We start from the raw sequence: 17490 nt of genomic DNA, 5'->3' as shown, positions 1-17490 counted from the left end.
AGCATGAGAACAGACAGCTCTTCCGAGATTTTTCCATAAGGGCACAGAAATGTGGTGGCAGCTAAAACTGAGTGGGGATATGAACTCGAGTGAAGGTTTGAGTTTTGCTTTAAGATGGGAGAATTTACAGCATGTTCGATGTTTGACGTTGATAGAAATGATTCAGCAGAAAGAGAAAGACTGATGACCAAAAGAAATGGGAGAATTGTTAGAGGATTACTTGCGCATACTTGAGAGAGGAAGAAAGGACGAGATCTGGGGTAGGAGAGGAGGTGCTGGCCTTGGGCAGGAGCATGGTCAGTTCATAGTAACAGGATGGAAAGCAGAGCATTTGGACACAGATGCAGGGGAGTGGATACGTGCAGTGGTGGGAGCTGGGGGTGATGTGATTGACGTCCGGATAAGGGGATAAAGAGGGCAGCAGAGCTCTTTTCTCTGTGAAGGATGTGAAGCTACAACAGAAGTCAGCAGTCCGCCCCGGAAGGACTTCCACCAGAATCCCACCATGCTGGCAGCATGATCTCAGACATCCAGCCTCCAGAACTGTGAGAAATAAATGTTTATTGTTTAAGCCACCCAGTCTGTGGTATTTTGTTATGCAGCATATGGAGCTGCTCATAGGTTGATACTCCCTAACTCTTTCTTTGTTCCTGGGATAGAAAAATTAGTTGAACAAAGTAAAAAAAATGTGCCTATTGGATTCATCACAAATTTGGATACTGTAACCTCAGTTGGGTTCTTTAACTGATGCTCATTAACCCTATTTATTCCATTTTACCTCGCCTCTCAAAAAAAAAAAAAAATTCTCACAGTGGCTGTCCCAAAATATCCCTTTTTAATTCACACTAACCACTTGGTCTGAAAATTCTAATTAATTGATAATGTCCTCTGGATAATCTTTTCTCCACCTCAAAAAATCTTTATTTTTCCAGTCTTCTCTAAGAATCACATGAAAAATGTCTCTACTAACTCCTTCCTTTATTCCCTTGGAAACTTCTTTCATTGATTATTTTCTTTGTCATTAAAATCTCAGTTTGGCTTCAATCTGGCTTCAAAGCTCAACTACCAACTGTATGACTTTTGGCAAGATACCTAGACTCTCATTTTCTCAGTTTTCTTGTCTGTAAAGTGGAAATGAGAACAATATTTACCCATATAACAGTTGTTAGGATGAAAGGAGATTATGTATGTAAAACAGTGTGGTGTCTGGCACATGGTTAATTAATAGTGAATTAACTAATTAATTCAATAAATCTTGTAGAGATGTAGGATCTATGTTTGCATAAGTAATGATGCCAGCCCTCAAGGAATGCATAGTCTTGTTGGGGAAACAAACATACACAAAAAATTTCCATACACTGATAAGTACTCCAATAGAGGTCTACATAAAGGGCTACAGGAGCAGAGAAGGGAAAACGGACTGAGGGAATCACATAAGACCCACAGAGGAGGGGTCATATAGACCTTCGAGCTGGTCCTAAAAGATGAGTAGGAGTTTGCAAGTTGACAAGGAGGGGAAGATAGGCGGTTGCTTATTCCAGCCTAGGGAGATACCCTCCCCATTGCATTTCTTTTAAATAATTTTTTAAAAATGTAATTGTGGTAAAAAAAAACACATACCATAAAATGTACCATCTTAACCAACTTTAAGTGTACAATTCATCCCCATTGCACTGTATGTGGAAGCACTTGCTGTTTCCTGAAGATGTGAAGCTCTTTCATGCCTCGGTGCCCTTGGCTGTGCCTGCGTTGCCTTTCCCCACCGTGTCCGTCTGGACCCTGACATGCTTTCTTGTCCCACTCCCTCCAGACCACTGTCTCCTTTATGCTGCCTCTGGTCTTTGTATATATTTCTATTTTGTGTATATCACAGTCCATCATTATCACTTGTTTATATGCCTGTCTCCCTTACTGCTAGACTCTGAACTTATTGACAGAAGGATCTTTGTCTTATACTGTTGTTTTCTAGGCCCCAGAACAGTGTCTGGTACACAGTAGATGCCCAAATAAGCATTTGTGGAATTGAGCTGAAGGACATTCCAGGCTGTGGGAATCATACGTGAAAGGGCCTGGCCATTTGGAGACTGTGAGACGTTTAGTGTGTCTGGAGTGTACATTGAGTGGAAAACTGAAGACTGAAGTTTATTATACATTCGGAGAGAATGTATAATATGTAACATGAATGTATCAAAGCGCAATGCGAAGACTTTAAAGGAAATCACATAATCCAATATAAACATTTCAGCATTATGAGGTGAGTAAACCAATAGTTACTGTATCACTCAGTTCAGTCAATTTGGTTTTTGACAGCAGATAGGGGAACTAGAAGAAAGACATTGTAGGACCCACATTTAATGCAATATATGGTATTCTACCACCACTATTATCTTTTCCTTTAATAGAAAATTCAAGCTTTTCTAAGATTTGACCTCTCTCTACTACCATATATCTTAAAATATACACACATTTCTGGAATGACCAGAGAAGAATGTGATTCTATCACATGTGCTAGTGGATTTCTGTCAATGTGACTTTTTACATAATTAAGAGATAAAAATACCATTTGGAAACTATGCAGAACTAGCTCCAGGCTGAAGGCCCTGACACCTTTCAAGGCATACTTTTTCAGACTTCACACTGAGGCTTGCCTTGCATACCTGTCTCCTGAAGATTGTATAGCAGACAATATCTGACATACACAATCTGCATTTCTTATTTTCTTCCAAAATGCAAATATATTTTCTTCCTGCTTAGGGAAAAATATGGTTCTTCTTAGATTGTGGTTCAGGTTCTGATTCACCAGCGTATATCCCTTATTGATTGTTGAGTCTAAAATGTAACCCAAGCATTTACTTTTTGCATATTCCTTACGATGAATGTCAGAGTCACAACCCAATTGGACTGATATAAATCCCTCAGTTTTATCTTCTTCTTGTTAGACATAAAACCCAATAGTAAACATTTGCCTAAGCTGCTATCACAACCAAATTAGTAAGACAAAATTATTTAAAATGTCATTTCTAATTCCTAAATATTGTCACAAGATTTCTTTAAGAATGCAAATGACTAATTTAAAATAGTATATTCTGTACTGATATGTCCTGTTATGAGAAAACCTGAAATAGTAATAAAAAACATTCAAAACACATGAGATAGGGGAAATTGATTCTTTTACAAATAATCTCACAATAGGTTCCCTTCAAATAATGAATTTAGATAATTGCTAAATGCTATATAAATGTTGTTTACAAATATACAGTTGCAGCAAGACATCTGTTATATGAAGCACGTCCCTCTATAGAGCATTAGAGAAAAGACTTAGGACAATAGGCGGCTCTGGAGTATCTTCTACCAGGAAACCTAATTGTTTTTTTTTTTTTTTTAATTTATTGGGGTGACAATTGTTAGTAGAATTACATAGATTTCAGGTGTGCAATTCTGAATCACATCATCCATAAATCACACTGTGTGTTCACCACCCAGAGTCAGCTCCCCTTCCATCACCGTACATTTGATCCCCCTCACCCTCATCCCCCACCCCCCAACCCCCTTACGCTCTGGTAACCACCAAATTACGTTCCCCAGATTAATTTTCAAACCCCGTGGCCATCCTGTGGTCACCGACTGCCCTCCAATCCCCTCACCCTCCCCCCCCCACCCCCCCCCCCCCCCCCCCCCCCGCCCATCTAGCAACCCTCAGTTTTTCCTCATTGTCTCCCAAACAGTTTCTGATTAGTTCATTCACTTATTCTTTTCTTTAGGAAACCTAATTGTTAATGAAACAATGAAATGTTTTTAAACGTTTTTAAAATAACCTAGTGCATCTGTAAGGCTCTAAAACTAATATTTATTTCAACCATAAAGGCTGACAATAAATACAGCTGTTTGGAAATTACCTGTAGTATCTTAGGAAGACGGAAAATAAAACAAGGGCAGTATAATAGAATTGGTAAGGGCACAGGCTTAGGAGTCAGACAGATGAGTTCAAATTCTGTTTATCACACTTATTCCTTACAAGTCTTTGTGAAACTAACCACCTCAAGTCTCAATTTTCTCATCAACGAAGTAAGAAATAATACCTATGTCATAGGGTTGTGTGAGGATTAAATGATAGAGTGTATGTACGTATCAATGTATCAGGCATTTAGTGGCACCAAATGCTCAAAGAGTAACTATCATTATTATCAGGATGAAACATACTACCTTAAAAATGCCCACCATTCATTCATTCATTCATTCATTCAGACCCTTCATCAAAGAGTTCTTGAACTTTAGTGTTAATATAAAGTATGCCAGGGGCTGAAGATACACAAATGAAGACAGGGTCACTAGCTCTTCAGTGAGGGAAGCGAGATATGCCAAACATTACAGGGCAGTAAATGTTATAAAGAGGTAGTGCAGGGGGCATGGGAATGCAGAGGAAAGAGCAGTAACTGCCTCATTGCAGATATGCATTGTTTTTAAAGGAAATTATTGATCTAACTGGCTTTCATAATTGTCTGAAATTCCTTGCTTTGCACCTGGGAAGAATTACTCTCCTTTTGTGGATCGGAGTATGCTGCAAAGAAGTAGGATCTGATCTACGATCTTGCTGCTTATAGGAAGGTACCCTACAAAGTACTGTAGCACCACAGTCACAGATGGCAACCTATGTGAACATAATAAGTATGTAAATATGAGTGCAAAATGGCCAGGAACTAACAGGAGAGTTATGGCTTCCTTTACTCTGATGGGGTTGCTACCACCTTTGGCTGTGGAGTCAGAGGAAACCAGTGCTGCCTTTTCATCTTCATTCCCACCTTCAATAGAACTCTAGGCGTCTGTTTGCACACCTTTCTCTAAGAGAGTGACCCATGATGCCAAGCGTGCTGTAGAAAGAACCAGCTGAGTTCAGCATCTTACCCCTTCTAAACTGCCAGGACTCCTTAGCATTACCTTATGGCTCTAGCTTTTGCTCTGCTGTTAGTAAAAGCTACACTGGGAGCAAAATACCCTACAAGTATTTGCTCCTGATTTAGCTTTTCTAAAAACAGAACTCAAAGTTCAAGGCCCTCAGCTGGGAAAGGCTGCCCGTCAAGCCCTTTCACCAAGGCCCAGTGGCCACTCCTTCAGTGCCCAGCCCAGGCTCCCAACATTGTTTTCTCCCGAAAAGGCCAAGGCCCTACAGAACTTCTGATGGGGGATTTTTAATATCAAAGCTATTTCAAAAGCTGCGCAGCTGCCTGGGGAAGTTCTCAGAGGAATTCAGGGAGATGACTTGGAGAAGCCGCTCTTCACAGAAAGAAGACAAAATGAACTGTTATGACTATATTAAGTGTGAAGTTAAATGTTAGATACAACAAAGTCTTCTACCTTTTTTGGTACTGTTTTTTCCTTTCCTTCTACTGTCAACTCTTTTTGCCAGTGGATGAATAGTTATAAAAAACATACAGGAAAAGTTGTAAACAAACTGACTCTGTGACAGGCAATATGATTTATCCGTTTACTATCCCAGGGAGCAGTTTTCTAGTCATCCTTTAAATGTTATGTACATTGTGTTCAAAGAGAGCTAGTTCCACAATATTCAAGGTATATGTTAATTTCAAACAAAATTACGCTAGAATAAATCTAATAATAATCTAAATTAAGACTCGCCTGTCCCTTACTGAAATGCAGTGTCTCCTGAGTTATTACTGTACATCCCACCCAATAGAAGAAGATCCGTTTATACATGAAATCTAGCCATTCCTGCCTCTATTTAATGCTTTAACAAATACATGTAACGTATTTACGTATACTTACTATCTGTCTTATATAAACTTTTAAACAAGCAATGCAAACAAATACAAAAGTCATACCCTTTATTTCTAACGCTTCACTGTGTGAGCACTGTGCAGACCCTCAATTTGATTTCTGTATCATCCTGTCCTCTTTACAGGTTGTAATAGAGCTAGTTACGATTTATTCCTGGGTATATCTAAGGGATCTTAGATAGCTAAATAGCCAGCTTTATATTCCTGGGTTGCTACTTCAGTCAAAACGTAAGAAAAGTACTTTTGAGTGTACAGATTTTATTATGGAAAAACTTTTTGGTTTAATTTTGGACACTGTATTTTGCTTTGAAGAATTTGGTTATATCACACACCATTACTTTGTTGTTGAAGAAATCCTGCTGTAATGCCAATCCTGTCAGTCACCATCCTCCCAGGAACCTAACTAGGAATTGTGGTCTTCCCTAGCTCCTTTTTCCTTTGGAGAAAGAGCCCTTATTTATGCCATCTACCTTAGATATCTCTTGGAACTGATGTCACGAGTCCCTGCTATAACCTATCATGGTACTCTTCTCTTCATAACACTTAATGGCAGTTTTTAATTACATATTTACTTGGGTACATTTATTTATGGTCTGTTTCCATGGGGTTAGGGACTCTGTTTTATTGTATATACAGTGACTGTGACAGGCCTGCCACATGGAAGGCCCTGAGTAAATCTATGTTGAGATTTTAATAATGGATGAATTATAGTCAGTAAATATTTCTTAATGATTGATGGTCTGGCATCCAATGTAATCTCATTATGATTTTCTGCCTCACTGCTGTCTCTGTAGTACACTGTGAAGGCCTAGAAGGTAGGAACCACATCTTTCCATCTCTGTATCCTCAAAACTTAGGACCATAACTGACCCATTTTAGGGACTCACTCAATCTCTCTTGAATGAATGAATGTGCCTCTCAGTAAGCAACAACCATGAAATGATTTTATGTTTTGATGAACCTCCAAAAAGGCTCATACTATTTCTTCATAGGTTTTTAGTATCTTTGCACCACAGCATTTGCAATACTAAGATACTAGGAACAGAAAAAAAAAGCAAAACAGGAAATCCATAGACAACTGAAATGGTAAAGTAGGACAGACTTATTCTTAATTTTGCCAGTGCAAGACTGTTCCCTACATAAGTGCAAGACTATTTCCTACTTTTAATGCTTCACTAAGTCAAGTTTTATTATTTATTGTTTGTAATAAAAGTTCTTTAATTCTAACTCTGTAGGAGACATTCCTTACCTATAAATGCCTCTCACTGGCAGCAAAATTTTTTGTCACATCAATCAATCTGAAATTCCATTCCTCACTTTCATCCAATTATGTCTAATTATGACTCTTTGTTCTAGGGAAGTAAATTATTTTTTGCCACTCCCTATATCCCGTTACATTTTTTGAGTATGTGTAGAAAGTTATATTCTCTCCGAGAAGTTTCTTTCCTAGTTGATCTGAGAGTATTTATCCTTTTTTCATACTTATTCATTAGTATCTCCTTTTCTTGATTGTTTTGCTGGTCTATCTGGAACACTTTCCAGTTACTTTCATCTTCTTGTACTAAGATTCCTTAAGATAAATGCAGTTCTTTATATTCACATTTTACATGGCTATTTATCAGTAAACAGGGTCTCACTCAAAACCCAAAGCCATAATTAAAAAAAAAATTCTAAGTTCTTTAATAATTATTTTTGGCTCTATATGTGTCTGATTATTTCCACCTTTGTTAATTCATTTTGTTTTCATCAACTAGGTCAGAATGTGGAATCAAGCTTTTTGGATCTTTGTAGGTCTTTGGATCAAAGTCTTTGGGGTCAGACAAACCTGGGTTCAAATCCCAGCTCTTCCAAGTTCAGTTGTGTGAACCTGGACAAACTATATAACCAAATGAAGCCTCAGTGTCCTCATTTATAAAGTACAAAAGATACCACCTACCTCATAAAAATGGCTAAAAGAGAGAACTTATGTAAATTGCCCGGTACAGTATCTGGCCCAGAGTAGCGACTCAACAAATGCTACTTCTCCTTTTTATACCCCATTTAATTTTGTCCAGACTTTCTGAGGGTTTCAATGTTTTATAACAATTTGCTTGATTATTGAATGCTCATCCTCCTCAAATGCAGAATGACATATTATTTATTTATTCAGTGAACTACTTTCTGTTTTGGAAACTTTTTAGAGAATTCCATGAGCTCTGCTCTTCCCCAGTTTGCTGACTTTTATTATTCATCAATTCATAAAATTTCTCCTTTTTGGATGAACTTTAATATGTGTTATTTAATCTTTTAAAAGGATAGTCCTACTATGAATATTAGATTATGACTTGTATGTTTTCTCTATCTTTTCCACTTCTTAACCCTCTGGTTTTATATCCTAGATGTTTTAAAAAGCTGAGATTGAAGCTTCCCAACTATTATTGCCAAATCACTGGTTCTATTTAAAGTTTGCTTTTCAAAAACAGTTACTTCATATTGACTCTATGCTGGAATCATTCACAGTTACTTTCAGTATAAAACAAAGATGTCTATGTTGTTTATATGACATAGAATGAACTCATGTGGCTTCTAAAACTGCAGTTTGAAAGAAAAAGCCCACTAAGCTACTACTGGAAGAAATGTCAATGACCTTTGAGAACAATGCTTTTCTGAGCTAGACCAGAACACAGGCAGAAGAATGAAAAATGGAAGGTGCCCATGGGTTCCTAAATGTGTCACTCTGGTAAGATATTCTGGATTTAATTAATTTAAAAATTTTACTTCTGAGACAATTTGAAAGGAAAGAATAACCATCCAAAAGGTAGAATGAAATAATTGTTAAATGGAGGTCCAAGCAAACAAACAAAACCGGAGATTCTTCTTGGGAGCACCATGAAAAGGTAATGTCTGGTTGGACTGTGAAGGATGGAAAGGTAGTCTGTGGGAAGATAGCCACCCACTTACAGCACTTGTATTTTCATCAGTTGAGCAGTTCTTACCTAAGCCAGAAAGAAGAGGGGGAAAAAAAGGAAAGAAGAAGAAGAAAAGAATTGGATGAATGATAGAATTCTTTCTTTACACAGTTAGCTGGCTAGTTAGGGTAACAGTAACCAAGTAACCAGACAATATCTTGGTAAACACTTGGTTTGGGTTTTAGGGCAGAGGGACCAAGTTTATTTTTATTCTGCTAAAAAGCAATTGACTACATTTATTTTGGCCCACCAGGGAGGAAGGAAGGGCACGTCAGTTTTTCAAGAAGTTGTTTACTTTGACAGGGAATAAACTCTGCTTTCTTTTCCATTTGCTGACTTTTCTTTAAATAAGGAGACAGACTATGCAATAGTTAAAAATATATCTTGACGTAAAAGTCAATAAATGAATTATTGTAAAGTTACTGCCTGGCTCTCTGCTTCCTAAAAAGAGAGCTAATTCTGTTCTACAAAGCAGTTTCTTTACAAATCTATATCAAACCATGTGTTTTACTAAAGTAAGGGAAATTTTCTATAGCTGTTAATATTTCCCAAAGTCTAACATTGAATATATCTTTTGGTGTTAAAAGGAGGAGGAAGAGAAAAGAGACTTCATGGAGAACTGAATTCAATGATTATTTAAATCGAACACAATAACATAATAGTTTAATGCTATGTTCGGAAATATGTAAATATGGATGTAATAGCAAATTGTCAATGTAGTAGTAAACTAATTTTATTATAAATTTCAGTCACATAATAATTCACTTCAAAGTATGAGATACTTACAGTAAATAAATTTATATACTATGCATAAAAGGGCATTCTCTGAACAGAATTGTTAGGTATTTATTTTGAAATTGTTACATGAAAAACAGACATCTTAGAATTCTGCCAGAAATTTTTCTTGGAGAAAAGCAGAGGTTCTAAACTAGACATTCTTAAGTGGGAGAAGATAATTGACATGAATGCTTACCAGCTTTCATATCTATCATTGTGTCAGGAAAAACATGTCTAGCCAGAGTTTTAGTAATCCTTTAGGATTTTCTGTCAGAGATACGGCTAATTCAGTGAGAAGATTAAGTTATAGATGGTTATTATCTCAAAATCTTTCATCCACAGATGAAAGTGAACAGAGCTCACACTAGATACAGGAATGTATATATTGTGGTTCTTAAATGCTGGCCAGGAGGCTGAATGAGAATCACCAATGATGCTTTTTAAAAAATACAGATACCTGTCCCCATCCCTATTGGAGATTCTGATTCAGAAGGTCAGGGGCAGGACTCTGAGATTTCATATTTTCTGTAAGTGCTCCCAATTGATTCTGATCCACACACAGGTTTGACTAGAGAGGAGAAGTGCTTGGGCCAGAGAAGGGGGCTGTGAAGATGCAGGCGAGGCTCTGTTCAAAGGAGAGAAACCATCCGACTTTTGGTTTAGAGTTTATCTGAGTTATTGACATCCTGATTAAAAACAATGATCTGGTAGCTTGAAACTGGCCATGGTGGGAAAATTTTAAACCACAGAAATTGGCCAGTGCTACAAATCACGGCTTTTTTTTTGTTTGTTTTTCTCCCTAGAAAGTCTGCATGCCACTTGCTTATTAGGGTTATTCTCAAATTATAATATGCCTGCCATAGAAAAGGCGACTTAGATTATAGATACCAAAGGCTCATAAGTGACTTTAGAGATTTCAGATGAGTTACTCTAAGAGAGACTTCTCTTTTAGAACAGAGAGACAGTATTCCTCAAAGTACCTGAGTACACCGTGATAATTATATTTTCCATTATGTCTGTACCTTAGTGACCAACCAGTTGGAACCTCCATTGCTGCTCTCAGCCTTAGATTCTGCTGGAGAGATTTCACATTGTCCCTTGCGTTCACAGACCTTAAATGCACTGTCCTTTTAAAATTATTTTTCTGAGTTGTAGAAATAAATTCAGTTTCAATGATGTCCAGTAGTCTTAAAAAAACAAACAACATCTTTGGAATCCTCAGAAGTGATTTCTTGGCAATGGCAATGTGTAGCTGATTGTTTGGGTCACACAGTTGACTCTGGTTACAGTTGAAATAAAGAGGAAGTGAGAACAGAGATGATTTAATTGCTCGCAAGAATAAATCTGTTGGCTAGTAGGTTTGGTTTGAGGCCCTTTTTATTCAGACTTGATAAATTTATGACCATCAGTTAAGTATACACAAAAGGACCACAGCAATTAGCATAGTGCTTATCAGGAGAGTGGGAGGAAAAATACAGCCTGGAACATGAATGGAGCCAACAAATCTTTGGCTTATTTGGCAGGGAGCTAGCTGCCTACCTGTGAACAAAGTCCCAAGATTAGTGTCACCAATATTTATTGAATGAATTAATGTGCACAGGTAAGTACTCTATTAAATGTGCAGTAGGCTGAATAACATCAATTCATTCCACTTTCTAGATCAACTCATTAAAGGCAACAAAGGCAGTCATTGGTTAGAAAGTAGGGCAGATCTTGTGTTTCAGCACAAATAAAAACAGCCACCAAAGAAGAATTGGAGGCTTCTCATCAAGGAAGTCTCTCTTAGCTGCCTTCACCCCACCCCCACACTCTTCCTAAGGCACTTGGTGTATCTTTCTCATTGCACTTTCCTCATATATTGGGGATAATAATAATGCCTTCATCAAAGTGCTTTTGTGAAAGTGAAATGAATTAATACATATATAGATAGACTTGTGAACTGTGAACAGAAGAGTAGGCACTCAGTAAATGTCAGCTGTTACGATTATAGGAGCACCATCACCACAGTGTATCCAAATGACCTGTTATTGTAAATTGCTCTTCATCTAGAGTGTAAGATCTTTTAGGGAAGACCTTTTCATCCTTACCACAGTGCCTGGCACAGAAAAACCACTCAACAAATGTCTCCTGAGCTAAACTGTGGTATAATTTATATACTTCCAGCACGTTTTGTCTGGGCCCCTGCTTCCGGTTTTCAATGGTTCCAACTCCTGAGAAGACATGAACTAGGAAATAAGGACAATAAGAGTTTTCATATATCATTGCTCACTGTAGATTGCCCAGGCTTAGTTTTTGTTTGTTTGTAATTATTTCATTGATAGAAATAGAAGATTTATTATTTCCTTTCCGTACAGTGGTAGGTTCTGGCACTTGGAAATGAGGACCACGTAAACAGAAGGAATCTTCTAGGCTAGGTCTTCCCAAGTGAAACCTTCATATCGATATGGCCACTATACAATGGCAGCATTTCCCAGTGTGTTCTGCAGGACGCTGGTCCCACAAGATGCTCTGTAAGAAAACCATACTCTGGTTCTTACATTCTCCAAAGCTCTATAGGAGGTGTACTACGAACATTCGCATATGAAAAGCTCTGAGAAATCCTGGAGTAAAGAAGCCTTTGATTAAATCACCATTTTGTAACTTTTTAGGCCATTAGAAAAGTTTCCCCTTATCCTAATTCCTACTCACATCTCATGGAATTAGTATTCCATGGATCAAACTTTGGAAAGTGCTATACCATAGAAACACATTTATCCAGATTTTCTTTTTTTCCCCTCAGTATATCTTCATGTAGTTCATTAAAAAAAAAAAAATCTAAGTTTATATACACATAGGTAGAGATGCAAACCTTGGTTAATTTGGATGCTCAGGGAAAGGTAGGGTGTTCTGGCTAATTTAAAAAAATTAACCTTAGAGCAAGTGCTAAAATGCCAAACTTTAACACTTGTTGATTGAAAAGCATTCCGAAGCATTCTCAAACTTTAAAATGATACAGTCACCTGGGAATTTTGTTAAAGTGCATGTTTGATTCAGTAGGTTTGGGTGGGATCAGAAGTTCTGCATTTTCTAATCAGATGATGCCAGTGGGATTTCTCTGGACCACACACTGAGTAGCGGGTTACTTTTCTGCCTTGGTGAGCACAGCAGAATAAATATAATAAAATTGTTATTTTGAATAACATTGTACATGTTGTTGATGGAACCACACACTGAGATGCTTTAAATTTTTTAAAATATCAACTTGTTTTCTTGATACTACCTTCCTCATGAAAGTAAAGAAGGAAAGTAAAGAAGGAAATGGGGAGAAAAGTTGTGGCTGTAGAAACATCTCTGTCAGTACCTAGCATGAAATCTAGGTACTTAATAAATGTGAAGTACATTAACTTATTTGTTATAAACTTTATTATCAGAATTAATAACTCTAGAGGTGACATAGGGCACATCTGCCAAAGAGAAAGTTAATGATATGAGAACATTACTAAATAATAAATAATAATGAAAATGCTGCCAAACATTGCCAATTCAACAATATGTTATGGAGAGAATTTAGGTAGAGAGAAGAACTGGATGTGCTAATAAGTGTTGGGATCTGCCCAACAAAGAAAGAAGGACCAGAAGGACCAGAAGGTGTCTGTAAGGAGAACCATGCTAGGAAAATGACTGGTCACAGGCATCTCTGTTCCAAACATACGCTGGAATAGACATAAAGTGAATGGAGATAGCCCTTCCTTGAGCAGTCTACCCAGTGCATCAGGGATCTTTCTGTAGAAGAAGGAAATATAGATCTTCCCTACCAATTCGTCTGCCTCCTACGAATTATGCTAAAAGGACTAAACTGGTGTCACTTATTTTCATAATCCCCTACTTGGTGCATGTAAGTATTTGTTAACCAGGAGAGAGTAACAATGTGATTTATTAGTAGAAGTTCCCAGCTTCAAGTCTGAGTACTCACAAGGAGCAGGAGTAAAACAGAACTCTCTGAAAAATATCATGATGCAATCTAAATTTTGGGCTCAGTGTTGAAAGCGAGCTGTGCCACAATCTGTCTTCTACAATTTAAGAGGGAAAGCTGGCAACAAACAAGCCTACTCAAATTTTCATGTAGGTATCTCCTGCCTGATGTGAAAAAATATGTATTTTCCAAGAGCAATAGAATATTTCCTTGAAATTGAAAAACAAACAAACAAACAAAAAACCACCAAGATTTTAAAATGAGTGTTTCCCATTGTGTTGCTCCCTTCCTGTCCCTGTTTTGAGCTAGAACATGAAGTCCTTTGTAGGAAAAGGAAGGGCGTGATCATCAATCTTCATTAACAGTCTTGAGTAGTTTTTGTCCTCTAGTAATTTCTGAGTTGATAGACATGTAAATACTCATGTAATTAGATGAGCTATTCATCCACATTGGACATTTACTTAAGATCTGTATGTACCCTTTATAGTCACATGTTTCAGATAATTGGACAGATATTTTAAAATTCCGCCCTTTTTTTCAAATAAACTTTTTGGAGTTATGCCCACCAAAAAGCTGAATCTATTCTATATGAATTTAGTATTTTGAGAAAGAGTAGGGAATTATTGTTATGCTCTAAATTTGTTTGATACAGGGGTACGCTAGAGGAGTGTCAACCAAAGTGCTCTCATATGGAAACCAAAACAGGTGTTCAAGTTCACTCTAGAGACGAAAGCTAGAGGGACCCAAGCACAGGTAACCACTCTTTATTTCATCAGTGTGAGTCCATTCATTGTCTATGCTCTACTCATATAGTTAGTCTTAATTTTAAACATATCACCCTCTTTATTGTTCTTTTTTCCCTTATATTAGTCATCTTGTTTTTCAAAATCTGGTTTTATGGTAAATAATTTTACTTCATGGAGAGTGAGAAAGGAGAATTACTGTTATGAATATCGTACTGTTTTCACCTAACAAGTAGAAAATTCTTGCCCCTTATCAATGAAGAAATTAACTGATGTGTGTGAGTTTATTGTCTGAAATTTCACGACCACTCTCTCTTGGGCCAGCAAACGAAGGATGGAAAGATTCATCTCTTTTGTACAAGTCTTCCCTTTTTTGCTGGCAACCATGCGTTCACTTACCTTTGCAAGCATCTGGAGCAGAGAAGGGTCTGCGGAGGTCGCGGTAGAAGCCTGGCTTACACCGCTGGCAATTCTGACCTTCCGTGTTGTGCTGACAGTCAGTGCAGACACCACCGCTACGATTCCCGGATGCCTCCCACACGTGAATGTCAAAGTGACAGGTATCAGCATGTCCATTGCACTTACAGGCTGGAGGAAAGAAGCATGGAGGGAAAACAAATCATTAAAAATGAAGTGGCAGGTTTTCTAAGATGTATTCAGACAGTTGAAATAGGGTAAGCCGTTGATAATTTTAAAATTTTATTTTTAGTTTATTGAATAGGGTACATTTTCACGGTACACAAGAATCAAAACCATATAAAAAGGTACATATTAAGAACTCTAGTTTCCCATTTCTTTCTTTTTTCAAAGTTTTTTGGTGTGTGTTTCTTTATAAGTATTTTGAAATATAATTGACATATTAGATTTTTAATTTTAAAAGTTTCAGGATATGCCTGACAGTCAACAAAGTATAGATTTGTCTACTGAGGCAGTGATATCACAGTGACCTTAGCAACTGGAGTTGACAATTATCTTTGGAAAGACTATTTGAGTGGCCACCATTTTTTTTCTCATTAATAGTTACACATCGTTTCCATTCCTGTTACTTCCCAAGGACCACTGTCATCACTGTGGGTCCCAGGATCTTGCTTAGAAAACCCCAGATTGTCAAGCATTATTTGAAAATGACAATTCGTATTTCAGATACGAATTCATGCTCGTTGATGAGCCTGGAAGGAAACTTCTGGTTGACAGGGGTTAGTAAACTGGCAGGTAGATTGATTCATCTTTCTATTCATCAGCTATTGTACTGGTGAGTACAACATAGTCTATAGAAGCTCAATTTTCTTATAGAAGATGCTGGCAGTGTTTCTTATGTAACAATTTCTCAAAGGCATTTTTAAGATTATCAGTCAATATTGCCAAGTGACAAGTCTCTATGTTCTACATGTATTTAGATGTGCAGTTCGTTTCTCTGGAAAGGGCCAGAATGGCATTCTAGGAATTTAGGAGAAATTCTTTAGATTCTCTTGATGAGTGATTTAGAATAAGAATCCAGATATTTTCCTGTATTTAAAAATGTTTGTTCTATTGTTTTTCATTGTTTCCTTGATGTGTTATGATATTTTGAGAAGATTCATAATCGTTAAAGAACACATCACAAGATAATTTAAGATTTATGCTTAGAGGAAATCCTTTACATTTCCTAGAAACTAAAATAAATCAGTTATGATTCCAAATTATGTATGAGAAGAGACTACTCACAACTTTACCCACAGTACTTGCCTTTAAAACCTAGTAAAATTGAAGTTTGTGAGTGTAAACATTGTTATAGGCATGTGTATCTCTCTGAACATTTTGAATTTAAAAAAAAAAGAAAGAAAAAAAGAAAAATGTTCATATTCCCATATTTTTTACCCTCCTATCTAATCTCAAACCTCAAACCCAGAGTTAGCCCTGGTAATGCAGTCTCCTTCTTGATTGGATTAATTTCAAATCTGATTTGTCATTTCAAGTAAAGTGAAAAGAAAGGCACTATGGTATTATAGAAAAAAATATTTAATTTGGAGTCTGAAGATTTGGCATCAAATCCTGACTCTATCATTTACTAATTTTGGCAACTTACTTAACCTTATGAAGCCTCAGTTTCCTGATATCTACAATGGGATTAACACCACCTGCTTTATAGGGTTGTTTTGAGAAATGAGTTCAAGACAGCTATTTTCATGATTATAATTCATTATCTCATCTATCAGGGTAATTGTACACCATAATCTTCAGTTGTCCTTGTATCTAGCCATGTTTTTATGATGTCAAATTCTCAAGAAAGGTGCTTGGGTCCTGTAAAGTGGCCAAGCAAATGGACAACACATTCTTGGCAAAACAATCACACTGGCAAATTTGCATGCAGTAATTATTTCCGATGGCTGAGGTCATAGTGGGCAGTGATATGGGCAATGTTTGTGTAGGTTACAGTGTCTGTCACCCATCACTTTACTCGTATGTTTCCAGAGACAAGAAGTCCACAAATACGTTTCTTTTACAAAGAAGTCTTTGCATCTTGTGGGCTCAGTACTTACTTCTGCACTCTTTAGGAGATCCTGTTTTGCCATCGGCTGCCTCCCAGGGGCGGTCATTGTATAATGGTGCACAGTGTTGGCAGTGGGTGCCTGCTGTGTTATGTTTACACATACACTTCCCATGGACCTACAAACAAAAATAAGTAAGAGCTACGAGCACAAACGATGCTAGGAAGGAAGATTCTTCCCACAATCTCTTCTCATTGGTTGGCTTTAGCCATATGATATCCGTTCACCTATTTTTGGTTATTTAGGCTTTTAAGTATTTTTACATATTATATTTTAATTCTATAATACATATCTTTGTAGCTACCTATTTGTGTACATCTTTATTTATTTGGAATGTGTTTTTTAGAAGTAAAATTAAATGGTCAAAATATGTATATTTTTAAGGCTTTGAATACATTTTTTTCATGACTGGGTCTTTCCTTTTTCCTCTCCACAGTCTGGAGTAGTTGAGGGCTTACGAAGATAGTATTTCTCATAGAGAGGAATCCTGTGTAGAATTCTCTGGGATCTAAGAGATTTATGAGAATTTTAATACTTTTTGTATTAGCTCACTGAATTTCTAAAAATTAGTATTTTAGGTCATCTTGAATAATTCCTAATAACTAAGTATCACCACGAATTGCAGAACCAGGATGCATTTATTGACACATGATGTCATGACTAAACAAATGAAAGTTTTCTAAAGTAGCTCAGAATTCCCAAATTATCTAGGTTCCCAAATTTGGATCTATCAGATGTTTTTCTTTTTTT

The 17490-nt window shown here is 37.0% G+C and overlaps 1 protein-coding gene across 2 annotated transcripts in view; it reads right to left on the bottom strand.

The window, feature by feature from the left end:
- Positions 1-17490, bottom strand: part of NTN4 (netrin 4) — a 94065-nt gene that overhangs the window by 16872 nt on the left and 59703 nt on the right. For both annotated transcript variants that reach the window (XM_033118328.1, XM_033118329.1), the window contains exons 4-5: positions 16732-16858; positions 14612-14800 (exon numbers count right to left, since the gene is read on the bottom strand). In XM_033118328.1, the coding sequence (XP_032974219.1) occupies positions 14612-14800; positions 16732-16858 (316 nt within the window). The remainder of the gene's footprint in view (positions 1-14611; positions 14801-16731; positions 16859-17490) is intronic.

Source organism: Rhinolophus ferrumequinum, chromosome 10 (assembly GCF_004115265.2).
Source record: "Rhinolophus ferrumequinum isolate MPI-CBG mRhiFer1 chromosome 10, mRhiFer1_v1.p, whole genome shotgun sequence".
NCBI classification, from domain to species: domain Eukaryota; kingdom Metazoa; phylum Chordata; class Mammalia; order Chiroptera; family Rhinolophidae; genus Rhinolophus; species Rhinolophus ferrumequinum.
The sequence above is the reverse complement of the archived record's forward strand: the minus strand, read 5'-3'. Positions and strand labels throughout refer to the sequence as shown.